Genomic DNA, 26,936 nt, shown 5'->3' on the forward strand with positions numbered 1-26,936 from the left:
TAGGGGACACTTTGAAAATCTGATGGGAGGTGGGGCGGGGGGGGGGGGAGGCAGAGGCAGTGAGGACACAGCCCAGTGGGTGGAGGTGTGGCCCGGGAAACTGGGAGGACCGCCTTGGAAGCAGCAAATTACCTGCTCTCTAGGCCTCTGTGGATGGAAGAAGGCCCTTGGGGCTGTGCTAGATAGCTGGCATTCAAACATTTGGCCCTGTTTACCTTTGGGGTGGGGTTTTGTTCCCTGCTGTTCCTTCCCCTTGAGTGATCTGCTTGTTTTAGTGCCACTGAACGATGGACTTTGCTTAAACTACAGGCTGAAAAGCTGCCTTCAGGGACTGAGAAATGAGTCCCTAGCCTGTCCCACGGTGCAGAGATGCCCAGGGGAGATGGCTACTGTGTGGACTGCTGCGATCATCTCATCGTAACTGCAGAGAGCTCGGGGGGGGGGGGGGGCACGGTCGACTTCGAGCAAGACCACGTGTGTGGACCGGGAAACTTTTGCTTCTTATCTACAAGGGCAAAGTGAGAGGACCAAGCAGGTGCAGTTTGGATGGGCTAGTGATTTGGGAGGAGAGTGTTCATCCGGTCATGGGACAGATATCTCCAGGTTACTGTGTGCTAAGCACTTTAGTAGAAAACAGACACATAAAACGCACCCCTGCTCTTAAGTAGCCTAATGGTCCACTAAACCATCATTAGAGTATACAGTTGGATGAGTGCCTGATAGCGGGCGTGGCAGCAGGGGCAGAAACCCAGGCCCGGGTTAGGGAAGGGCCTTTGATGCCGGGGCCTGGCTACAAGCGTGTCTGAACGCAACAGGAAGGCTGAGGTTGTACCTGCACACACCCATCTCTGCACCCAGGCTCCCACGTGCCCGGTGGTGTCCATTTTTGAGGCTGCTGGGTGGGTTTAGAGAGATTGCCTATGCTTCAGGAATAGAAAACTTACCGGCCCCCCCAATCTCCAGGACTGACCCTTGGCCCTGCACTCCTGGGCCCCGCATCCAAATGCATTTCACTGCCCACCACAACCTTTGAACCTCAATCATCATGTGAGGCAGAATATTATCTTCATTTCTCAAATGAGGCCTCTGAGGTCCAGAAGGGTGAGAGGACTTATCTTTAGACCAAGGACAAGGAGATTATACAGCCTCCCCAGGTACCTGGTCAGGGAAGATGACAAACACAGCCCAAGAGAGGGAGGCTGGTGGCCTAGGCAGCTTTGATTAACCAGCAACTCTTCATTCCTGTCACAGTAAGAGGACCAGACCTGCCTGGTTGGTGGGGGACAGAGGGGCGTGAGCCACAGGCCTGACCTTACCCTCCCCTGCCTGCTGACAGCTCTGTCCCCTTTCCCTCAGGGCCCGGCCCAGGCGCCACCCCTTTCTTGGCACTTTATCAAATTTTCAATCCAAAAGTGACCTTTTTGTTCTCAGACGTGGCTCCTTGTTTGTCCCGCCTGTGTGTCTGGCACACGGCTCGCATTGGGAGAGCCCATTTTATCCCTGGGGGCCCAGAGCTTTGGAAGAGCCAAGAGTCCACCTTCCTCCTCTTGGTCTGCCTCGCTGGGCCTCAGCAGTCACAGAGGGCCAGTGATGTGTATGAGTGGCTGGCCACCCATTTCTCTCCATCCCTCCAGCAAAGCAAGTGTCTAGAGAAGTCCCCTGCTGAACTGCACGTTACCCAGGGGATTCCTTTAATCCCCATTGTCATAAACTGTCTGGCAGCAGAGAAAAGAATGCTCTAACCTGGGGGGAGGGGCAGAGGGATTTGGGAGAAGGCACCAGAGCAGGAGATGTCTGGTTTGCCAGGTCAGCAGCTTGGTTAGAGGTCTGGGCAGCTGATGGGGGTGAACAGCTGGGAACACATGACCTGGGGGTGTGGCAAAGTCTTGGGGTCTCTGGCTCGTGGTGCCAGGAGCCTCGCCTTTGCAGGTGGCAGCCTGTGCCACTGGGTAGAGCCCACTGTTGGCCACTGTTCCCCTATTGGCCTCAGCCGGTGCCTCCCTCATTCAAGTTCATCAGGTAGATAGTACTGAGCACTGTCTCTGTACCAGGCCCCATGCTTGGCATTGGGATATAGACGTGAAGCAGATGCAAAAACAAAAAGAAAGAAGTCTGCCCCCCCCCCCCACCGACCCTTCTTCCTTACACATAACCATTCCACACGGGCTTTCTTTCAGAGCCCCGGGAAGCTCCTTGTCCCACCGAGGCTGGTGGATAATGGTGCAGCTGCCGCTCCAGGGGCTGGCTGAGCGCTTCACAGCCTTTCCGGGATCTTGCCCCAGCCTGTCCCGACATCCCCGCCAAGCCCTGAGCTCTTTGGCCATTGGATTCTGAATGGATTCTGAATGTCTCTCCTTTATGCTCAGTCACTGATCCCGGGAGCCAGAATTTCTGAGCAGTGGAGACCCAGCTTCATGTCAGGGTCAAGGACAGGCTCCTAAGTTGAAAGGTCTTGGTTTCTCTCCAGATCTGGCCAATTACTGGCTGTGTCCGTTGGGTAAAGCACTTCTTGCTCTGGGGCTCCTGACCTGCAAAATGGGAGGATAATGCCTAGATTTCTGGTTAGTTTTGAAAAACAAGAAATTTGTGTGAAAGCTAAGGATACCAATTAAGTATTCCACAAAGGTCAATTGTTCTGGAAAGTAACTGCTGCCTTCTCTGTCTTCTCACAGAGCAAGGGAGGGACTTGTGGCCGAATTTCCTCCCAGGAAGTGGGGATGCCGCAGCCAGCAGATGAGTTAGGGGAGTTAGGAGTCACCTCTCATTGTTGGGGTTGGGCATCCTGTGCAGGTGTACTTCCCGTTTTCCTCCTTAGAGTGAGAGAGGACCGGCTTCCCACTGTCCCCCAGCCCCCTGCATTTACCTGTTGGCTTTGATTTGGTAGCAGCTGTTTGTGGGGCTGTGGCAGCTGAGTCCTCAGCCAAAGATCTTCTCTAGGATCTGCCATGGCCAGAGACAGGACAGGATGGTGCAGAGGTGCCCTGGTTCCTATACGGGGGATCCCCGAGGGTGTTCCCCTCGCACTGTCATCCAGAGGGGCTGGCTGGCTGTGAGACCCAGCCCAAGGAGCCTGAGGGCAGTCTGGAAATATTCCTCAGAACTAAAGCTTTCCTAGGTGGGCAGTAGGGCACAGGGGGACAGACCATGTTTCTCTCTTTGGAGGAGAAGGAGTCCTAGGCTTGGTTCCTCTGAAATCTGACAATTTGTGTCCCTGAACCTCTGAGGACGGGTGTTTCCCAGGGAGCTCAAAGGTCGAAGATGGGGCCTCAGTAAAGGGGTGCCTTCTTCATGACCTTCTCTTGGTCTTGTGGGGAACAGATCCAGGTTTATCAGGCTCAGTCTCAGGAGACCAGGCCACAGCCAAGGGTAGGAGTACCCAGTTGGGATCCAGGAGCCAGAGTGTCCTCATTCTTGCCCAAGTTGTCTGTGTCCTTGCCCACTAGGTGACCTTGGGCACATCATTTGACCTTGCTGGGCTTCTGTCTCTGCATCTCTGAGTGGGGATAATTCTTGCCTTCTAACTTTCACAAGATTGCTCTGAGACTCTAAAGCAAGACTATGAGACAGCGCTTTGAAAAAGATGAATAATGTATGCAGATAAAAGGGATTTCTATTAAGAGGGGCTAACATTGTTGAAAGATAGGTGCTACGCTATTTCCTTTAATTAATCCACTCCTCAACACCTCACAAGGGAAGCGCTATCTTCCCAGAGGCGCAGGGAAAGTACAAGATCATAGAATTCATAAGAGGCTGACTGGGATTCCACCCAGGTTTGAGTTCAAGACTTGTGTCCTTCTGCTACAGATGCCATTACCCTTGGGTACTGCCCTCTGGGGTCACCTCTTCCCTCTAAAACTTTCAGAAGCAAAGTGTATTTGTTGCCAGCCAGGCTCTGGGAAGCTCACAGACTAGTTGAGCTCCGTAGAGACGGACAAGTACACAGCTGCTAGGTGCTCTGACCTATGCCGAGTGGGTGAGAAGGTTCTCTCCACTTGGAGATGTTGGGGCAGGCGTCACCTGGAAGCTGAGGGTAGGTAGCTTCCAGGGACCTAGATTGTCCTCTTTTTTGTTTGTTTGTTTGTTTGTTTGTTTGTTTGTTTGTTTTTTATATTCTTCCATTCTTTAATTTAATTTTATATTTGTTTGTTTGTTTTTAAATCTATATCCAAGTTAGTTAGCATATAGAGCAATGATTTCAGGAGTAGATTCCAGTGATTCATCCCCTGTGTATAATGCCGAGCTCATCCCAAAAAGTGCCCTCCTTGGGGCGCCTGGGTGGCTCAGTTGGTTAAGCGGCAGACTTCGGCTCGGGTCATGATCTCACGGTCCGTGGGTTCAAGCCCCGCATCGGGCTCTGTGCTGACAGCTCAAAGCCTGCAGCCTGCTTCAGATTCTGTGTCTCCGTCTCTCTCTGCCCCTCCCCCACTCGCACTCTGTCTCTTAAAAAAAAATGAATAAAACATTTAAAAAAAAAGTGCCCTCCTTAATGCCCCTTACCCATTTAGCCCATCCCCCCACCCATAACCCCTCCAGCAACCCTCAGTTTGTTCTCTGTATTTAAGAGTCTCTTATGTTTTGTCCTCCTCGTTTTTATGTTATTTTTGCTTCCCTTCCCTTATGTTCATCTGTTTTGTATCTTAAATTCCTCATATGAATGAAGGCCTATGATTTTTGCCTCTCTAATTTTGCTTAGCATAATACCCTCTAGTTTCATCCATGTGGTTGCAAATGGTAAGATTTCATTCTTTTTGATTGCCAAGTAATACTCCATTGTCCTATATTGTCCTCTTAATGGCCCCCTGGGACTTGTGACCTCACTGACAAGCTGAGACCTTGATGGGGTTCCCAGCCAGCACCCCTAGTCCTTCCACACTCTCATCCCTAGCGTGCTGCCTCACCTTGGCTGGTGGCCAGGTCCACCTCCCTTTTCTCAGAGTGTACAAGGCAGAGCCTGTTCTTGGGCAGGATTCCAATCTGGGGGGGCAGGTGGGGAGCAGGGCAGAGAGCAATCGAGCGGGGTGGGTCCTGGCTGATTGCCTGCCTGTGCTCCTGGCGGTGTCCTGAGCAACCCCCACCTCTCTGAGTCACTCTAGCGATCCCTGCTAGATCCCTCCCCCACCGCACCTCGCCTCCCAGGTGCTATGACCAGTCAGCTTTAGCCGGCTTTTCCTTCTCTGAGATCCGTGGAGTCTGTGGACTTGCTAATGATCCCAGAATCTGAGCCCTGGAATAAAGCCTATGGCTTTTCTAATTATTAGTCTCTCTGGCCCAAGTTTCCAATTATCTGGAAGCTCTTCCTGGCACTGCCTGTATGGTGGTCATCACTCTGTTGGGCCCCTCAAAGTACTGCCTGGGCATGTGGGAGGCTCCAGATAAATATTCTTTTTGTTCTCTTTTCTAGCAGTGAGTCAGCAGATGCTTGGGGAGGTGGCAGGGATCAGGGTGCTTTACCTTTTGGTGGGTCTCTGAGGACAGACTATGAGTGTTCTTAACTCCCTTGTGCACACATTTGTTCATTCAATATGTTTTACTGGGGACCTACGACATGCCAGGTTCAAGAAATATACAGTGGAATAAAACGTGGACGCTGACCTTAAGTCTAATGGAGCTAAAAAGACAAACTGTAGGGCATTTGGGGGAGGGGTCGATAGCTGTCATTTGGGCACTTAAATGTCAGACATGCAGTGCCAGCTCTGTTAGAATATATTATTTCATTTAGTTTTCACAACAAGCCCGCAACTTTCCATTTTACAGATGAGGAAACTGAGGCTCAGAGAGGATAAGGTCACACCGCTGGTAGCTAGCGGAGCTGGATGGAACCGAGTCTGATTCCCACGGAGCTGCAGGGGAGCAGAGGCCTCCCAGGAACTGACGGCCAAAGCAGCCAGTCTGGGAGGGCGGACAGGCCAAGGGTGGGGTCGTGCAAGGCCGGGGGCCAGGGAATGCATGGATTCACTTCATTCCCTGCACCCCAACGCCCTCCAGACAGCACTCCCCAACGCACCCCTCCCTGCACTCTCCATGTGCCTCTCTGGGGAAGCCCTCCCAGGTAGCATCACCTGGCAGTGGCCACAAAGTTATCCTTTCTGCTGCTCAGAACCTCCCGGGTAAACTGCCAGTTCCGGTTGCCTTGCCTTCTTGGATCGATCAAGAAATACCTCAACAGGTACTTTCCAGTCCTGCCTGGCTCCACCCACATATTGTCTAGCACTCAGAGCTCCAGACCAGCAACCCAGGCCAGCAGCCGATCCTAAAAATCATCTGTGTATCTTCACCGGAATTTTTTTTTTTTAGCAGCTGATTTATCTTCCTAATTATGTTTAGCTTTAAGCTAATGTTAAAACGAGCTTGTATTAGATAATTTTCACTAATTAGCACCAACTTAATGCAGGGAAGTCATCCCAGAAGCCCGCCGTGGGGCACGGAAAAGCTGGCCTAGGATCTTAAGAAGAATTGCTATGCTTACTCCCTAGCGGGTCACATATGGTTCTTCACGGCTGAATTAGTTGACCTTGCTCACGTGGGTACAGTCTTTTCTCTGTCTCTGGAGAGCCGGCCTGGGTCTCCTTTGTATTGTCCCCTTCATCAACTTAGTTTGGGGTATGGGTGTTGAGAGGGAGACGGTCTCATAGGGTCACATCAACGGGGAATGAGTCCCAGTGGCACAAGCAGGGAGACCTGACCTGCGGGGTCGGGAGCAGAGCCTGGCCCAGAGGCCAGGCGGTCTGGGAGAGGAGGCAGCCTGGCCCGGTGGAATTGGGCTCCTGCGGCTGCCAGTGCATCCAGGGAGCCTGGTGCTAATGACGACTAATTAGTGAGCTTGAAACAATGTAACATGGCTACAGACAGCTGGGAAGCTTCAGCTGACAAAGCGCACATGCCCTGCTGGCGGAATGGGGGCAACTTGGCCTCCAGGCGGAGAACAGGGCCCCTTCTGGTCTTGGCTCTGCCCTCTTGGTAGGCCAGGGCTCTGGTCCAGACTGCTTCCTCAGCATCCCGAGGGGAGCCCCCTACTCCGGAGGTGTTGTTGAAACATTCAGTGTCAGGTCCTGGATTGGAAGGAATGACAGGTCTCTGTCCCCACCCCTCTGGTGCTCAGGACAGACACAGGCCTGAGCAGACAAGCATCTCGGGGAGGGCCAACACCGCCCGTCCTCGGGACTGAGGACAGGAAAGGATCCTGGGAGGGCCTCTGGGAAGAGTGAATTAGGGCCCTCAACAGCGAAAGGGCGTTCCGGTGGTGGCAGCATGAGTTAGGGCATGAGTTGTGCGGGGGGGGGGGGGGTGGGGGGGTTGCTGGTGTGGTTGGAGAACGTAGAGCATCTCGTGTGGTGGGAGTTTATTGTCAGGGGAGGGAGTGGGCTGGAAGCACGTGAGGGGTCTTCAGCTGGGCTAAAGGCTTAATTCTGTAGGCAGCCTGGGGCCAGCGTTTGAGCAGAGGAATGACATGTTTCGGGTTGTGTTGTTGGGTCCGCCTGCCAGGAGGGAGAGGGACTGAGTGAGCTGTATCCCATCAAGCTGACCCTGAGCACCTACCGTGTGCTCAGCGAGAAAGGGCAGGGTCTGGCCATCCGGGGGAATCTCTGCATTCCTGTACTTCCTCACAGGAACCGTGGGGTAGAATTCAGAGGTCTCGCTGCCAGCGTGGGATCCCTGACTCCAAAGTCTGCTTCTCCCCCTGCAATACACTCTTGGACCAGGGATTTAGCAGAATGAATCTGGAGCCCAGGGTGGGGCAGGGCGAGGCCAGGCAGTGTTCCTCTGTGCAGGCCTCCCCTGTTGGCTCTGCTCTCCTTTTACCCCAGGGAGCTCAACACAAAGCTTTCTTATTCAGTCGTTCACACCCTAGGTGTGCTGAATTGGTGATAATTCCAAAGGAGCCTGTTGAAGCCTTGATGACAACAATAAGTCTGGTGTACCCAGAGCGCTGAGAGCCGCCCCCCCCCCCGCCCCCCGCCATCCCCGAGGGAGTTTCTGTCCTGCCACGGCACGCTTGCAGGGCTGCGTTAGCCCCTATGACCGTGAGATTCCCGGGGACCACTTCCAGGTCCTCCCTACTCAGGCGGTTGTTGCTTATGGTGTTCCCGCTGGTCCGTGTGCAAGTACAGACACCCAGCACTGCTCGAGGAACAGTGCACTGTACAGACTCTTCACTTAATTGAGCTGCCCTTCCCCTCAATTAGCTCAAGTTCTGACCTTTCTGCAAGTGTAGTGTTGTCTAGGCTTTAATCACCACCCCAGGCTGGGCCTGCTGGGCATGGTATTGAGCAAAGGAAAAACATCTCCACCTTGATGTCTGAGCCTGCGGGCGGCTCCTGGCAGCCGGCTCCCTGGGAGCTCGGCCCCCGCCCCTCACTGACTCTCTCCTCTGTCACCCCTCCTCTGAAGTGGTGGCCCCTTTGTTCAGGGTTCAGTCTCTGAGGAGAGAAAACGGCACCAGTATTTACCTACTGCTCACAACAGGCCAAGCGCCCAGCTCCTTGAGCCGCCCACATTATCTCACTAAAAACCCAGAACAACCCGGTGAAGGCATCACCTCCCCGTTTCAAAATGAGGAAACTGGTGCTTAGATGAAATGACTCGCTCAAGGCCATACAACCAGTAAGACTTTCTGCTTCCAGAGAGCAGATCCTCTTGCAAACAGCAGTCAGGCCATCCACCACCTGCGTTCAGACCCCCTGCAGGGGAAGGGTGTTGCTAAAATGTATTATTTAAGGACCCGCTGGATCCGAATCTCTGCGGATGGGGCCCTTGAACCTGCACATTCAACAGGCACATCCCCGTCCCTAACCCACCCCAGATGATCCTTTATACGCTGAAGTCTGACAACCACTGCCTTGTAGACCTTGGTCCCTCTGCGGAGATCAGAGGAGACTGCTGGCTGCCCGACCCAGCACTACCCTTCACGGGAAAGGGAAGGACTGCTCACTGTTCCCAGACAAACTGACTCCCCTGGGCTGCCAGACAGAGGGCCAGCTGCTGCCCTCCCTACCCCAAGGAACCTTAGGGCTTTAGGTGTGGGAGTTGGCCCCCTTCACCCTATAGTGAGCTTAATGACCCCTCATAACCACGCAGCTTTTTGGTGGGATTTTGTGAGCATGACCTCATCTGAACCTCCCAGCAGCCCTGGGAGGTAAACGTCCGGCCCCAGGCTCTCATGTAATCAGTGGGAACCTGAACGACCTCTGTGCCTTGGTGGGCTTCCTTCCTTCCTCCCTCCCCAGAAGGACATGACCTGCAGCTGGCACCCCTGCAACGAACAGGCCTGGCCTGTGCCCCTCCCTGCCCAGTGCCTACATCTCCATATCAGCAGAGCCTGGCGGGGGGGGGGGGGGGCGGGAAGCAGTGAGGGAGAGAGTGGCATTGTCCCACTCTACTGAAGCATCCTGGTTTTGTGTGACTGCAGGTGGCCTGGGGTCCCAGCCAGAGTAGATCCGTGCCCAGAGCTGCCCTGTCCCCATCACTTGGTGAGAGGGCCGGGGACAGCTTAGTGCTGTAGGGAAGCTCAGGACTGGGGTCAGGCCCAGGCTTTAGTCCCATCTCTGCCCAACAGAGTAAATTAACCTTGGAGCCAGGCTCTAACTGTAGAAGTTTCCTTCTACCTCTGAGATTCTTTGTGTCTGAAATGTCCTTCAGTGCAGGGACTAAGTACAGAGGTGCAGCCTGTGCCCGGCACGCAGGTACAACCGAGAGGCTTTGCAGGACTGACACGCAGCCCAGGCTCCACTTAGGGCCCTGCATCTCATTTACGCGGAGGACAGGCTCTCTTTTGTAATTTCCATGAAGGTAGCTGCTCTACGTGCTGGTTGCAGCCCTGCTTCCTGGCCTGATGTACTTGGTGCAGACTTCTACCCCTTGGTTGAGAACTGTCCTCACTTACGGACTGGCTGCTCCTTTAAGATCTTGGGTGGGTAGAACAGAGGCAAAGAGATCAGACCTTTGAGCTGTCGCTGAGGTGGCAGTCCTAGAAGGTTCCAACTTCTTTCCCCTTCTCTGCATCCCTGAGGAAGATCTTTTTTTTTAATGTTTATTTTTTATTTATATTTATTTTGAGAGAGAGGGAGAGAGAGTACAGAGGAGGGGCAGAGGGAGAGGGAGACAGAGAATCCCAAGCAAGCTCTGCACTGATAGTGCAGAGCCTGACTTGGGGCTTGAACTCATGAACCATGAGATCATGATCTGAGCTGAAACCAAGAGTCAGATGCTTAACTATCTGAGCCACCCAGGAGTCGCAGCCCTTGAGGAAGATCTTTAACTCTGCCTTCCAGCAAGATGATCTAACCAAGACTATTGCCCAGTATTATTTTTTTCCTCCACCCCAGTGCCTTGTCATTAATGAAATAAAAGAGATAACTATAAAGCTACATCTGCACCCCACAAGTACATTCAGATATTCATTCCACAAACACGGAGAACTGACTTGGTGTTGAGACGGCCCCGAGGGTAGAGATTCTGAGGGAAATCAGATGGTCCCTGCCATCCAGGAGCCCACAGCCCAGTAAGGGACAGAGCCGGTCAGCAGATGTTACAACAAAGTGTCGGACCTCTGACTTGCCTGGAATCCAGTGTGGGCAGGAAGCAGGGAGTGGCAAGCATTGCTGGGTAGGGAGAAGTTCGAGAAATTCTTGCCTGAGCCTCGAAAGCTGCATAGGAGTTTCAAAGGGGTATGAAAGGAGTAGGAACAAAAGAACTCAAAACTGCCTGATACGTGTAAAGGTTCTCAAAAGAGAGTGGGGGGGGGCGGTGAGGGAGATGCAACTTTGCCCCCCGGAGACACTTATCAGTGTCTACAGACATTTTTGGTTGTCGCCACTCTGAATGACACTACTACCACCATGCTGCCAAATATCCTGCCATGCACAGTACGGCCCCCACAACAAAGAAATATGGGCCCCAAAAGGTCAATAGTGACACTGTAGGGAAACCCTGTGCTAGGGTAACTGTAAGGACAGAGGTGAGGTGGCCTAAGATGAGGCTGGAGACGAAGAAAGGGGCCAATCATAAGGCCCTTCAAGTGCTGAGCTAAGGAGGATGGAGGGCTCTGGGACCCACTGGTTCATGAGGCCATTGTCTGGGGGAAATCCCTGCCCTGGAGAATGAATTGGAGCACAGAGACTCGTAGGAGAGACTGGTTAGGAAGCTGTTCCAGAAATTTGGTAGGAAACGAGGGGGCCTGAGTGGGAGCAGCAGTGCAGTGGGAACAGAAAGTAGTTGACCCGGAGCAGGTGCACGGAGCAGGTAGGACCTGCTGGACTTGGCGACCAACTGGATGTGGTCAGTGGGGAGGAGGAGGAGGCCAGTAGACTCGGGCTTCTGGCCAGGGTGACTCAAAGAATGTTGATTTTGGAAGTGCCCGTGGGGCAGGCTGGTGAGATCCACACCACACGGCTAGACTGGGTCATCCAAACACAGGAGGGGTCTTGAGAGGAGCTGCCTTGGAGTGCCTGGTGAAGGTCGGGTCCTTTTTGGAGTTTTATTATCTCACGGTAATTAGGGAATCCAGACAGAGCATCTGAAAAGCTGGCAGTTTAATTAAAGGCAAATGACAGATAGAGGGAGATTCTGAGTCTCCCTAACCTTCCGTGATCCCCTGCCCCTACGCTGAGGCAGGATATTGGAGGAGGAGATGTTAAGCTAACCAAACGCCTGATGAGCAGTATTGCAGCCTCAGAGCCTCTTTGCCAGTGCCTGCAACAGCTTCTAAAAACTCCTGCCACCTCAAATTAACCTCTCTCTCTGGGTGCTGCACATCAGTGGGTAACCAGGGAAAGGACACTGGGAACCTGCTGGGGGCGGAGGTGACTTTTCTCTCCTGATGAAATCTGCCTCCCCGGGTTCTGAGCCTGTGACGTTCTTCTTTTAAAATCCCATTTTCCATCGGCACCGGGAGTCTCCAAGTTGGGTTTGGTGCGGAGGATCACGTGGCCCGTTAAACACCACGGCAGAGAGATTTGGGAGCTGGTGTTCCCGGGGTTGAAGCTGAATGTCAGGCAGTGCCCGCAGGGACCAAAGCGGAGGGTAATTATCACCTCTCCTCCACAACGAGATTGCAGGAAGTCAGAGAGCAATTGATTTCTCTTCCCACTACAGATATTTCACTGTTTAATTGGTAGTGACACAGATGGCTGGCTCTCACCAGGGTGCCGCAGACCAAGCCTCCTGAAAGCGGGGGGGGGGGGGGGGGGGGGGGGGGGGGGGGGGGGGGGGGGGGGGCCTCGGGAATGGTGGTCCGTTCACATCACAGCCTCCACTAGGTGGGGGTGGGTTGCCATGAGGGCTTCCAGCTCCCTGCTTGCTTTTGCAATTACGAAAGGAAAGCAAGAGTGTGAATCCCGAAGCACCTTAGAGCCAGTCAAGCGCTCCCCAGCGATACATTGAGGGTTGCCTCTGAGCTGGACACTGTGCACAGCTTGGAAATGAGCAACGGCCTCTGGCCTCAGATGGCACTTGGGACGTAAGGTATCAGAAGCCCTGCAAGATGGGGGGAAGCGTGTTCTGATGCAGCAGAGCCTGAAGCGTCCAGTTCAAACCCTCCATGATCCAGCCCAACCCTGTTATACTCACCATTCTGAACTGCTCTGGGCCAACTGGTGTGTGTGTGTGTGTGTGTGTGTGTGTGTGTGTTTTGGACCTTCAGTACAGAGCTGCCATCATCAATCCACAGAAAGTCCCTTCCTGTTTTTATTTTCTCCCTCATTCCTTCCCCTGCACTGATAGCCACTCTAATGTGCTCAGAATACGTCCCTGCACATGTCTGTATCCTTGAAAAACATATGCAGCCTTGGGGAGCCTGGGTGGCTCAGTTGGTTAACCGTCCGACTTCAGCTCAGGTCGTGATCTCGCAGTTCGTGAGTTCAAGCCCTGCATCGGGCTCTGTGCTGACAGTTCAGAGCCTGGAGCCTGCTTCACATTCTGTGTCTCCTCCTCCTCTCTGCCCCTCCCATGCTCAGGCTCTGTCTCTCAATAATAAATAAAGTTTATATATATATATATATATATATATATATATATATATATATATATATATATATATAAAACATATGCAGTGTTATTTTGTGTAGTGTACTTTTATTTATATAGTTGGTATTAGGCTGTAGATCTCATCCTCTGACATCTTAAATCAAATTATCCATTTCCAAAAGAACTATCCAGATTCTGCACTGGAACTAGTATGTTGCCTCTGTCGGCTACCTAGTACTCCGCGATGTACATTCCTCACATTTTCCTTACCCATTCTTCTGGAGATGGACATCGAAGCTGTGGCCAACTCCTTGCTATCCCAAAGAAAGCTGCAGTGAATACTTTTGTTCCTGCCCTTTATAGAGTGTTGCACAGATCCAAGAGATCCAAGAGTGGCATTGCTGACTCGAGTTATGCACCACTTAAATTTTCCTTAAATCCACCAAGCTCTGCCCACTGCTCTAGGGAATAGCTGCACCCAGGTCCCCTCCCACCAGCAGTGCATGAAGCTTCCCCTTTCCTCACATACCAACATTTAGGATTATCCAGATTTCTCATTTTTAGTTAATCTTATAGTTGTAAAGCCGTATCTCTCTCTCCCTCTCTCATCTCTTTGCTTTAATTTGAATTTTTCTCTGATTACTAATGAGGTCTCTTTCTTTTTATATACTTATTAGCCATTCAAGTATCTCCTCTAGGAATTGCCTGTTCCTACCCTTTGCCCATTTTTCTAAATAGTTCCTTGTCTTTTTCTTGCTGATTTGCAGGGATCCCTTGTAGAGTATTAATTCCTTTTGATCATAAACATTGCAGTATCTTTTCCCTGTCACCAGCCAGTTACCTTTGTCTACAGCATTCTCCTATGAATAGAAAATCCTAATTTGTCAAATGCATTATTTTTTAAATTTCATTTGCCTTTTGACTTGTGCTTTTAGACTCTTAAGAAGTACTCTTGGGGAGCCTGGCTGTCTCAGTCAGAAGAGCATGCGACTCTTGATCTTGGGGTTGTGAATTTGAGCCCCATGTTGGGTGTAGAGATTACTTAAATAAAACTTAAAAAGAAATACTCTTACCTATCTTATCAATTCCTTTATTGGCTTTATCTTTCCCATTTAGGTATTTAGCATAGCTGAAATTCACCTTTATATATAGCGTAAGGCAGGGATACACTTTTTCTCTCCATAGTAAGCCAATTTCCCAATAACATCTGCGTAGCAACATCCTTTCTCGACACTGAATTGCGATTCCACCTCTATCAGACTTAAAGTTTTATATGTTTACAACACATAATTGTTTCTGGTCTCTCAGTTCTGTTCCATTAGTTTGTTTTCTAGTTCCTTCCTGCCTCAGCACCTCGATGCTTATTACTATGGCTCAGCAGTATGTCTTACTATCTGGTAGTAGAAGTGTCCCTTCTAGATTTTCTTTTCAAAATTGACCTTGCTATTGTAGATCTTTAGCCTTCCTGCATCGTAGAAGTATTTGAGTTCTTCAAAAATACTTACTGGACTTTCACTGGAATTGCGTTGGATTTTATTAATATGGGGAGAATTAGATTTTTCAAACATTGAATCATATTATCCATGAACACAATTTTATCTCTTCATTTATTCACATTTTTAAATATCCTTGAATAGAATTTTCTAAATTTCTTTTTTTAATGTTTATTTGTTTTTGAGAGAGAGAGTGAGTGGGGAAGGGAGAGGGACAGAGAGAGAGGGAGAGAGAGGATCCGAAGCAGGCTCTGCACTCACAGCAGTGAGCCTGATGCGGCGCTCAAACTCACAAACCTGAGGTCATCATGACCTGAGCCGAAGTCAGATGCATAACTGTCAGATGCTTAACTGACCGACCACATGCCCTAAACTGCACTTTTGGTCTTATTTTCCCCTCCCCTCTCCTTTTTTTAGTTGAATGACACTGTAGCAGAAGAATGCTATTGGTCTTTGTAAGTTTTTCTTGTATCTGGAAATCTTGTTAAATTCTCCTGTTAATTCTAATAGTGTTCCTCTGCATTTTACTGGGTTTTCTGTAAAAATATCATCTCCACATGCTGGTAGTTTTGTGTCTTCTAATCCTTCTGTCTCTTCTTCCTCTCTTCCTCTCCTTCCTTCCTTCCTTCCTTCCTTCTGTCCTTCCTTCCATCATATTGCATTAGTCAGCACCTCCAATACTTTTTTCTCCACAGCAGTGGTGACAGTATTATTGATGTTCTTGAGACTTAAAGGGAATGTATCTAAAGTTTTTCTGTTCAGCACATCTCATGTGGCTTTTTTGTAGATAGCCTCTATCAAGTGAAGGAAGGTCCCTTCTTCTATGCTTGGTTTTTTTGAGAATTTTATTCACAAGCAGGGATCTCATGTTATCAAATACTTTTTAAAAAACTATTAAAAAAAACTATTAATATGTGATTTCCCTCCTCGACCCCATGGATGTTATAAATTAAAACAACAGATTATCTGATGTTGAATCCTCCTTACATCTCTAGGATAAAGCTTACTGGATTGTGCTGTATTATGTTTAATTTGCTTTTAACGAATTAACCATGTCACCTTCATTTTCAAATTCATCACAGTATAAATAGTCCTAATATTCTTTTTACCATTTTTTACTATTTCTTAAACAGTACGACTTCTTAAAAAGTAAATATTGGTATAGTTATTTCTCTTTCTTCACTCAGATTTTATTTGCATTTCCTGTTTTTGTCAGCTTGTCAGAAGTTTGTCTCTCTTATTTGGTATTTTTAAAGAACCAGCTTTTGATGTGATGTCTCTAAAACACTTTACAGCTGTCCCATCTCTATAAAGCCTGTATGATGCAGTGAAGGGAAGACTCTGGAGTCAGAGAGACTTGAGTTCAAATCCCTGTTCTGCTACGTGCTAACTGTATGACCTTCGGCACATTATTTAGCCCCTTTGCATTTTCTTCCTCATCTGTAAAATGAGAACAGTCCTCCTCATTGTGAGGATCAAATTAGAAAATTTACTTGAAGAGAGGCGACTGAGTGGCTGGGTTAAGCGTCCAACTTTGGTTCAGGGCATGATCTCACGGTCCATGGGTTCGAGCCCCACGTTGGGCTCTGTGCTTGCTGACAGCTGAGAGCTGGAGCCTGCTTTGGATTCTGTGTTTCCCTCTCTCCCTGCCCCTCCCCACTCATGCTCTGTCTCTCAAAAGTAAGTAAACATTAAAGAAAAAAATTTTTTTTTAATTTACCTAGGGGCGCCTGGGTGGCTCAGTCAGTTGGACGTCCAACTTCGGCTCAGGTCATGATCTCCCCGTTTGTGAGTTCGAGCCCGGCGTCGAGCTTGGTGCTAACAGCTCAGAGCCTGGAGCCTGCTTCAGATTCTGTGTCTCCCTCTCTCTCTGCCCCTCCCCTGTTTTTGTGCTCTCTCTCTGTCTCTCAAAAATGAATAAATGTAAAAAAAAAAATTAAATTTACCTAAAGCATCTGGAACTGTGCACAGCACATTGAAAGTGTTCAGTGATGTTAGTCTCTGTCCTCAGTGCCTTTGTTTATGCTGTGTTTTTTGCCTGAAATGCCCACTTTGTAGGCTTCTGCTGGCCCACATGGAAGTCTTGTGCAGATTAGGAAAAGGCGTCCCTTCCTCAGGCAGGCACATCTTCCACTCACTCTGTCAGCCCAGAGCGCATGTGCAGTGCACAACCTGCGTACCCATGCACGGCAGCTCTGCCCACTTGCCTGCTTGGTTTTCCTCCCGGTTCATTTCTCATTGTTTCCGAGGCTGCCCATTCTTCGGGTCTCAGCCTCCTTGATGAAGCCTTTCTTCTCCCTTGGCTAGAAGTAATCATGCAATCTCTTTCCTTCCCTGCCTCCCTCCACCCCTCCTTCTCCCTTAGCCCCACCAACCTTGAACTCACATCACATGTCATTTGTACATCTCTTAAGGCATTTATCTCATTTCGCCTCATGTTTTAGTTATTTTGTGCAAACGTCTTATCATTCGAGGGGATTAACCCTTGAAGTTAGGGATTATAATTTGTCTTTGGATCCTCCCTCTGCCTGTGAAGCTCAGTAAATGTTAACTGACATGGATGATTGAGTATGAAATGTAGGAGCTGAGAATAGTCTTAAATAATATTGTGTGAATGGTGTGATGGGGACGGGGGGATGGTCTCTAGAGGCAGAGGTAATGGTAGAGTGCCTGTGAAGGTGGTGGGATGAAAGGTACTACTCATTGAGCTTACCATGGGCCAGTACTGTGCTCAGTGCTCTCATGGTTCATCTCCCTAAGCCCTCACAACAAGCCTTAGAGGCAGGTGCTAGTATTTAGCTGGGGCACTGATAAGTCAGTGGTGGAGGTGGTGCACTAGGCCTGTTCTGTGTGACTTCAGAGTTGGGGCTTTCGATTATGACTGACAGCCTCCCTCAACCATACAGTGATTACCATTTATTTAGGACTTACTACATACCAGGCACTGTGTTCGATGCTTCATGGATGTCATCTCTAATCTCCATGGCAAATGCGTAAAGTACAGGGTACAGGGTATCCCCACTTTGCAGATGAGGAAACAGAGGCTCACCAAGGTTAAGTGACTTGCTCGGGTCACAAATATAGGAAGTTGTTATAACCAGATCTCTTGACCCCAAAGCATGCCCTTTCCCCTGCTTCACACACACAGTGCTTGGGGCCAGCAAGAAAACCCCGCAGCTGGTGCGGAGAAAGGTTTGCATAGGAAAATGGAGGAAGCTAAGGTTAGAAAGGCAGTTCTGCCTCGGGCCACAGAAAGCCTCACTTTCCAGGACTAGCTTTTAGAAACCAAGAGTCCTGGGCTGTGACCTTGACTCGAGGGTCGTGTCGCATGACCTGGCCACTTGGAGGCCAGGGGAGTTTGAGCTACCTGGAGCCCTGCCTGGGTCTGCACCAAGGGGAACATAGAACTTCGCACAGCTATAGGGAGATCAAAACAAACCAGGCCTGCAAGGAGGTGGGTGTGAAAAGATCTACAGTCCATCCCGTGCCTCTCAGTGACCTCGTCTTCTTCCGCCTACTTGTTTCCCTAGGTCACTAGGACCATCTCTCCTCAGCCTCCTAGATTGCCCTGATCTGGCTTCAGAAAAGCTGCCGGAGAATGCCCAGGGTGGGATGGTGGAGATTTGTCCAGGGAGAAGTACAAGTAGCACAGCCTGGACCCCCAGGCATTTCTCAGAGCAGAGGGCCCATCTCCGGGCTCAGACGTGCTCAGAGATGGGTAGGGACGTGGAGAACCCAGGAGTGGTGCAGATGGGGTATTTGACTCTTGGCCACCAGTTACCCAGGCCCCGCTGGTCCTCTCTGGGCCACACTGTATCCCTGTAGTTGTGGAGTCACCACGTGCCTCACCAGTGCCCTTCCACATCCAGGTCATTGCTGTGGTCATGGACCTCTTCACTGATGGTGATATCTTCCAAGACATCGTGGATGCTGCGTCTAAGCGCCGGGTCCCGGTGTATATCATCCTGGATGAGGCAGGCGTAAAGTTTTTCCTGGAGATGTGTCAGGGCCTGGAGCTTGCTGACTACCGTATTCGGGTAAGTTGTACCATGGGGGTAAGGGTGAAGGGTGGGGAGGAAGGGCAGGAGGTGAGATAGAGACTGCCTCTCTCTCTTCCTCTACCTCTTCCCCAGTTCAGGGACACAGATGAACATCAAGACCTCAACCCTTTCTTTCTGTCTAAAGCCTTGCCCTGTGAATTGATAACCCTAAATTATATGCCCAGCTTAAATTTTATCTCAAGACAGTTGAGGCTAAAGAGGCAGCTCTGGCCCAGTGCTGGGGAGCTCACGCTGCAGAGTCACTGTCAGGGTCAAAGCTAGGACTGTGATTCTCTTCTGGGGAGCTTTTGGAACAGGAAGGAACTACTCTGGGCTCATCCATATTCAAAGCAAAATTTGCTAACTTCCTCCTGCTCTTCAAATGGGGTTCCAGTTCTAAGGCTGTAGAAAGTAGAGTCTAGTATAGACAGGAGTCAATAGGCAGGGTTCCATGAACAAGAGGGTTCTTTCTCTGCCCACACAAAACCTCAGAGGCCCCCAGCCTGAATGACAGTGCCTTTCTCTTCTCAACAGAACATCCGTGTCCGCTCTGTGACAGGTGTTGGCTTCTACATGCCCATGGGGAAGGTCAAGGGGACCCTGTCATCAAAGTTCCTAATGGTAGATGGTGAAAAAGTAGCCACTGGATCTTACAGGTGAGTTGGGCCAAGACAGAGAATGATCCAGGAGGTCTTTTTTTGTGTAACAAATATACAATGTGGAAGACTGGGCTGGAGTCTCCATAGACATGGGTTTAAGACATATTGTCTGATCTAATGACAAGAGCCTCCTGGCCAGTCCCTTCCTTCAAAATTTCTGGATACCGGATTATTCCAAAAAGAGGGTCAACTCTTACTGGGCATCAAGAACGGTCTGCCTTTCATGGTCCACAGCAACGGGTTGCATTTTGAGGCTAGTTGTTGGGACAAGTAGGAAGCAGAATGGACCAGATCTGGGAAAGAAATGTGAGGGTGTGGTCTCTTTTGCCCAGGCCCGTGGTACCAGCAGGATGGGTAAACATTGCAGTCTGCATTCTGCCAGAAAGCTCCATAGCCACCAATGGAGATCAGAAGTGACATTGTGAACAGGACAAAGAAGCCCACTTGGGCACAGCCCTGAAGGCCAAGCCTTTGCAGGTGCTTCCCACGTAAAGGGAATCGTACTGGGAAAAGTAAGGGTTGAAGCCAAGTAGCCAAATTCTGCCATCAGGAAGTATGTCAGGGTCCATTTGGTCAAGAATGGCAAAAAAAAAAAAAAAAAAAAAAAAAAAAAAAAATCACAGCCTTTGTGCCCAGTGGTAGTTGTTTGAATTTTATTGAGGAAAACGATGAGGTTCTGGTTGCTGGATTTGGTCACAAAGGTCATGCTGTCGGTGACCTTCCTGGTGTTCACTTTAAGGTCGTCAAAGTAGCCACTGTCTCTCTTTTGGCCTTTATACAAAGGCAAGTAGGAAAGACCAGATCGTAAGTCCTGCTAGTGAAAACAGGACAATAATAAATTTTCACAGGGGGTACCTGGGTGGCTCAGTTGGTTGAGCGTCTGACTATGGCTCAGGTCATGATCTCACCACTCGTGAGTTCAAGCCCACATCAGGCTCTGTGTGACAGCTCAGAGCCTGGAGTTCTTCTAATTCTGTGTCTCCCTCTCTCTCTGCCCCTCCCCTGCTCTCTCTCTCTCTCTCTCTCTCAAAAATACATAAACATTAAAAAAATGTTTTTTTTTTTTTTTCACATGCCAAAAAAAAAAAAGGTAAGGGTATGGTGTGGAGGCAATGTCTCCCAAATTCTGATTCAGAAATAAATTACCAGGAACACGAGAGACTATATCTCAGCAGTCTTTGCCCTCCAAGTGTACTAAAATCTGGGTGAGGAAAGAGACCTGGGCACAGGAAACAATCAACAAATGTCGTAAGTCCTCTTACATGGTTAAAGTGTAGTGGTTTGCAGACATTAAGTGCTCTAAAAACCTAGAAAGGAGCCAATAATGGAATTATTGGAATGATATTAACAATAGCAGCAGCTCCATTATCACTTATTAAAATGTGTGTGCCAGGGACTGAACTAAATGTTTTCTACATGGTATCACACTGAGCCTCACAGTACCTTTGTGACTGTATGTCCTATGAGCCCCACGTTACAAGGCATACAAGGGTACAAACCAGGTTGGTGGGAATGCAAACTGGTGTAGCCACCCTGGAAAACAGTATGGAGATTCCTCAAAAAAGTTAAAGATAGAACTACCCTATGACCCAGCAATTGCACTGTTAGGTATTTATCCAAGGGATACAGTTGTGTGGTTTCAAAGGGGCAGGTGCACCCCAATATTTATAGCAGCCCTATCGACAATAGCCAAGTATGGAAAGAGCCCAAAAGTCCATCGACAGATGAGTAGATAAAGAAGATGTGGTGTGTATATATATACAATGGAATATTACTCAGCAATCAAAAAGAATGAAATCTTGCCATTTGCAACTATGTAGATGGAACTAGAGGGTATTATGCTAAGCAAAATTAGTGAGAAAAAGACAAATATACGACTTCACTCATACGTGGAATTTAAGATACAAAACAGATAAACATAAGGGAAGGTAAGCAAAAAGAATATAAAAACAGGGAGGGGGATAAAACATAAGAGACTCTTTTTTTTTTTTTAATTTTTTTTTTTAACGTTTATTTTTGAGACAGAGAGAGACAGAGCATGAACGGGGGAGGGGCAGAGAGAGAGGGAGACACAGAATCGGAAGCAGGCTCCAGGCTCTGAGCCATCAGCCAGAGCCCGACGCGGGGCTCGAACTCACAGACCGCGAGATCGTGACCTGAGCTGAAGTCGGGCGCTCAACCGACTGAGCCACCCAGGCGCCCAAGAGACTCTTAAATATAGAGAAAAAACTGAGGGTTGCTGGAGGGTTGTATGCGGGGGGAATGGGCTAAATGGGTAAGGGGCATTAAGGACACTTGTTGGGATGAGTACTGGGTGTTATACGTAGGGGGTGAATCACAGAAATCTCCTGAAATCATTATTGCACTATATGCTAACTAACTTGGATATAAACTTTAAAATATAAATAGATAGATAGGTAATTAAATAATTAAATGATTAAATAAATAATATGTATCTAGGAAAAAAAAAAAAGAAACCAGGTTGGAATCCAGGCCTGACTTCCCATGCCCTTGCCTGCTTTCTGCATTTGAGGCCAAGACCTGGAAAAGAGGGAGGAAGGATGTGGGTCGGTAGAGGGAGAGCACCCCAGCGAGAAGGCCAGGAGCTGTCTCCCACCGGCCAGCAAGGCATCTGGCCTCAGCGGTAGATCAGGTTGGGGCAGGGGCAGTGGGGTGTTGACAGGGACTGCCAAGGGGCTGCTGGCAGGGCGAGGCCACGGGCTGGGCCCACATGTCGTGTTTTTCTGTCCCCACGTTCCCAGGTTCACCTGGAGCTCCTCCTACGTGGACAGGAACCTTCTCCTCCTCCTGACAGGGCAGAACGTGGAGCCTTTGACTTGGAGTTCCGGGAGCTGTATGCCATCTCTGAGGAGGTGAACTTGTACCAGGAGCTGAGCCTGGCGGGAGGTGCCGGGAGGCTCGGCCCCAACTACTCCTCCACCGTGGCTCGCAAGCTGATCAACCCCAAGTACGCCCTGGTGGTAGGCAGCCGCCATCCGCCGGGCGAGATGATGCGCTGGGCCGCCCGGCAGCAGCAGGATGCCAGGGGCGACCCCGAGGGGCAGGAGGAGGGCAGCAGAGGCGGCGAGGCGGCCCGGCGCCTGGAGAGCTTCCTGAGTGACCTGGTCACGCTGGAGCAGGTGCTGCCCCCCGTGGAGCCCGTTCCCTCTGGAGAGCTGATTCGGAAGGACGGCAGGGCGATCTCCCACCTGCACACGGACCCGAAGCCCAAACCCCGCGAGGCGCTTGTCCGAAACGGCAAGGGAGAAGCCGCCAACGGGGAGGCCACTCCGGCCAAGGAGGGCAAGCGCTTTAGCAACAGGTTCTTCAGTCGCCGGGCCAAGAGGCCCGCGGCACCCAATGGCACAGCCGGCTCCCTCTCCACCGAGACCTTTGCGGAAGTGGAGTTTGTGCCGGGGAAGAAGTCCAACGAGGGCTCCAGCGCTGACATCTCAGGTGAGCCCTCTGCCCTCTGCCCTGTGCCCGGTGCTCCCGGGCCTCCGGGCCTCGTCCGGGAGCGGCGCCTCCCATCTGCGGAAAGGCAGCTTGCTGTATGCAGAGAGCGGGAGCTCTGAGGCCAAGACGGTCCTCAGTTCCCACCCGGCCCTGGCCTTTCTCTGCCTTGTGATGGCGAGCCTACCACCACGGGCCGGGGTCACGTCCTCTTGTCTAAAAGCCGGGAGGGCACCTGCCTCGCTCAGCCGTTCTGAGGACAAAGTGCTCAGAGCAGTGCCGCACGTGGAGTAGTCTGAGAGCCGGCGTTTCTAGTACTGAAGGCTCGGCAACTTTCTCCTCTGTCAGGGAAGAAGCAGGCACGACGCAGCTGAGTGGCCTGACCCACGCCTGACCTCTGCCTCTGAGTCTAGGACTCGTTCTCGAAAATGTGTTCCTTGCCAGATCACCTGTCCTCACGATCCAACCTGGGCAGACACACCCGCCCTCCCTGTGCCCCACCAATGCTCTGACCCACTTTCCTCCTTTCTGTTTTAAACAGTTTGACTTGGTTCTTCCCTGTGCTTATTTGATTAGTGGTGTTTGCCATGCTGCTTGCATTTGGGAGAGATCGTTCCTGCTGGCAGTGTCTCTCTGGGATCCCTAGAGGTCTGGGCCTTTATCTTTCTCCAGAGCAGTCTCCGGTATGGCCTTTCCAGAGGCTGGTGGTGACAGCCGGGACCGCTGCTGGTACCTTTTCTCGTGGCAGCGTCTTTGAGTCGAAGGGGGCTCCGTGTTGGGATTTCTCCTGTGGCCGGGATTTCTCACTGCAGCAGTGAGCCTGGCCTCCCACCTGGCCAGGTAGCTGATGGTGGGACCTTGCCCTGGGCGGCCCGAGTGCCTCCAGGACTCCTGTGCCCCCGCACCCCCAGCTTTGACCTGTTTGTGGCTTCAGTGTAAGAGTCACAGCTGTCTTCCCCTCTGCTGATTCCCCCGCCCTGCTACAGAAACTGACACTCAGTCTGTGGTTCTTAAAGTTAAGACAGGCCCGGGAGTCACTACAAATTTGGGGCACAGCAGGAACGCCAGTGCCATACTTCCACTTGGCTGGGAAGCATTTATGGGGCACCCGCGTGTGCCAGGCCCTTCGCTAGATGCTTTCCCTCTCACTTGGCCCTCACAACAACCACAGAGGGGGCTGGCGGAAGCTCGGACAGGTGAATTAGGTGTCCCAGGGCACAGTAAGTGGTAGTGGGGCCAGGACTCAAACCCAGGCCAGGGCCCGTGTCCTGTCAGGGAGGGGTGGCTGCCCCCCCATCCCATTCCCTCCTGGGCTCCCCGGCGCCCCAACACCAGATGCTTTGCTGCTTTGCACCTCTTGTTTAGAGGGAGGGTTGCCATGGTGAACACCTGGCAGGGAAGGGAGAAGGAGGGGCAAGCCCAGCACAAAAGGGCCATTTCCCAAGTCCTAACTGGAGGTGAAGCTGGAAGTGAAGCTGAAGCTTCCTCTCCCTTCAGCCCCTCACCCTGAGGTGCCGTTTCCATAGAAACGCAAGGCCCGTTGCGTTTCCTCCCTGCTGCCTTTCCTAAGTCTCAGCAGCCAGTTCCCCTGCTTGGAGACTTAGATGGTCACTGCTGCTGCCCTCTGAGTGTTTGCACGCGGTGCCCGGGAGCCAGCCGAGCACGTGCAAGTGCACCCTGGGGAAGGTCCTCTCCTGAGTGCCCGACACACGGCACATGGTCAGGAAGGCCCCAGGGATGCCCGGAGGATCACGCCGGTCCTTCTCTATCCTTCAGAAGAAATCCAGACTGGCCTCCCGCAGCCCAGCCTCTGCCCACCTGGCTGAGTATCCAGTTCCCAAGGGCCTGAAATTCAGGTTGCTAATGAGACCTTTCCTCTCCCTGCTGCTTGCTTCCCTCAAAGGCAGAGGCGAGAAGCCGGACTCCTCTCCCCAAAGGCCCTTTTATTGGCCTCCAGCCTCCCAAATGTTTGGCTGCATCTGGACTGTCCTAGTGCCTCGTCTCAGGCAGAAGCTAAGTCACTAGGACTCTGTGCGCCGGAGGGTGGTGTTCCTGACGGCATGGGGCCCCCAAGGTTGGGACTAGTAATTTCAGTACTCTCGGAACGTCACCTGGAGGGGAATCACTTTAGCTTAGGGCCCTCATCTAAGGAAAGGATCCTTTTCCTACAGTGAACATGCAGAACATCATCAGAATAGATATCAATGTGGGATCTCAGCTCCCAGTACTTTGCTCCCCATGCCCTGGACATATCCTTTCCCCTCCCTGGGGCGGTTTCCTGTTCGAGAAGAGGAGGAGTTAAGCCAGGGAGGGTTTCTGAGGTCCCTTTGAGCTCCTGATTCTGTCTGCTCTCTCCCTGCCACCCTCTTGTCAAGGGAGAGCCTGAGCTGATGGACAGGGTGGGTGGAAGAGAAAAATAGAAAGCTAAGTGCTGGCAGCCTGTAAAATTGCTTGGTGAAGTATATAGTTGTCAAACAGCATGCAAATGTTTGCAAGCCCAAGTGTGGCCCTTGGGAGAACCTTTGGAAATTCCTTCCTTTAGGTCTGGGGATCCAGGTGGGGGGGTACATGGGGTTGCAGCCCCCACCCCCTTGCCTCATGGTGAGAAGGCTCATTGTGCCCTCTACTGGTGGAAGCTAAACTGCTTTTCCTTCTGGTTTTTCTCTCAGCTGAGACCTTGTTTCTGTGCTGGATGCACTTAGCACCTTTTCCCAAGCCTGCCACCAGTGTCCATCCAGGAGCTTGGGACAGGCCCTCTGGGCAGAGATCCCAATCTCAGGGAGCAGCATTCACTGGAGAGCCTTATTAAAACCCAGTGAGGAGGGGTACCTGGGTGGCTCAGTCGGTTGAGAATCCAACTTCGGCTCAGGTCATGATTTCATGGTTCACAAGTTTGAGCCCCACTTCAGGCTCTGTGCTGACAGCTCAGCACCTGGAGCCTTCTTCAGATTCTGTGTCTCCCTCTATCTGTGTCCCTCCCCACTAATGCTCTGTCTGTCTCTCAAAAACAACAACAACGACAACATAGGAGTCTACCACTGGCCTGGGCTCAGGAATCTGCATTTTAAACAAGTGTCCTGGGTCCATGTGGGGAGTCCCCAGAGCAGCAGATTATGATGACACTTGGACAAAGCCCTGCTCTCATGAGGCTACCAGCCTAGGAGAAGAAGTTCCAGGTGATGTCCTGGGGCCACTCCCAGCCCCTCCAGGAAGATCATTGGGAAATGGCCAACACTCTTGACCATGGTTAAGGGAAGAAAGGCACAGACGTTCCCTGAGCAGATGCTGGGTGGATACATGCTAAGTGCCTTCACACAGAATTCACAACCATCCTGCTGATGACATCGTTTCACAGACAGGAGGTGCAGAGAGGCAAGCCTCTATGTCCATGGTCATGCAGTGAGAAAGGGCATTGTGATCTCTTGCCTCCCAGGGCCTTGCACAAAGCATCCTGGTTATCTCTGGAAAGTTAGGGTTAGTGCCATTTCCCTACATCTTTAAAGATGTTTTGGAAGGGGCCAGAGGCTTCTTACACAATGGATTGTCCCCCTGGTATCCCACCAGTGGAGAGGAAGAAGAGAGTGGCCATTTACAGCCCAGAGTGCCTCTAGGTCACCAACTTCCAAAGTCCTCTTGCCCGCGCTTTTCCCAGAGTTCTCTGAGGTGACTGCAGCAACAGTTGCATTTCTAGAACTCTCCTCGATTCCCGTGATTCATGCATGGGTGAGCCACCATAGCTGGCAATGTGGTCTGGTTCCTAGTGCTGTGGCTGCTGGGCTCCTGGATTTGGGACTTCAGGCTCTTCTGTGTCGCCTCCAGGAGCTGGAGGTCTCAGATATCTCTCTGGGAAATCTGGGCCCCTGTCCAAGATAGAAGGTTGGGAAAGTGCTTCTGGGGTTCCGAGCTCCATAAGGGGCCTGTGGGCCTCCAGTTCCAGGATAAGTCTACTCAAGAGCTGTCTTATGAAGACAGAGTTTCAGAATTCAGTGTCACTCTTGAGGCGCATGGGTCATGCCCCAGCTCCTGCTGAAGGTCTGATTTGATAAACCCAAGCTTGGTTACCAGCCGGGGCCCCAACCACACAGCAAGGTGAGGGGAGCCAGGTGAGCATCCTTCGAGGAACTGATCCTGCTCAGTTCTGGAAAAGAGGCAAGCATCCTTATTCTCACCGGCATATGCCATAATCCCTATGCCCCTCCGGGTTCTCTTGGGCCTAGCCAGGGCTTTCATCACCATCTAGGTGAGTGAGGGCATGTACCTCACCCGGTCAGTATCTATTGATGCCGCTATTATTGTTAGTATTGGTCTGAACCTTTAAGTAGCTTGCCGCT

The 26,936-nt window shown here is 51.0% G+C and overlaps 1 protein-coding gene and 1 pseudogene across 1 annotated transcript in view; both read left to right on the plus strand.

The window, feature by feature from the left end:
- FAM83F (family with sequence similarity 83 member F) overlaps positions 1–26,936 on the plus strand; it is a 33,173-nt gene that overhangs the window by 3,619 nt on the left and 2,618 nt on the right. Inside the window, 4 exon segments of the mRNA XM_007099188.3 lie at positions 18,323–18,490; positions 19,028–19,149; positions 21,915–21,982; positions 21,985–22,608. Of these exon segments, the coding sequence (XP_007099250.2) occupies positions 18,323–18,490; positions 19,028–19,149; positions 21,915–21,982; positions 21,985–22,608 (982 nt within the window).
- LOC102951760 lies at positions 19,402–19,970 on the plus strand (annotated as a pseudogene).

The sequence above is a fragment of the Panthera tigris genome, chromosome B4, assembly GCF_018350195.1.
Source record: "Panthera tigris isolate Pti1 chromosome B4, P.tigris_Pti1_mat1.1, whole genome shotgun sequence".
NCBI classification, from domain to species: Eukaryota; Metazoa; Chordata; class Mammalia; order Carnivora; family Felidae; genus Panthera; species Panthera tigris.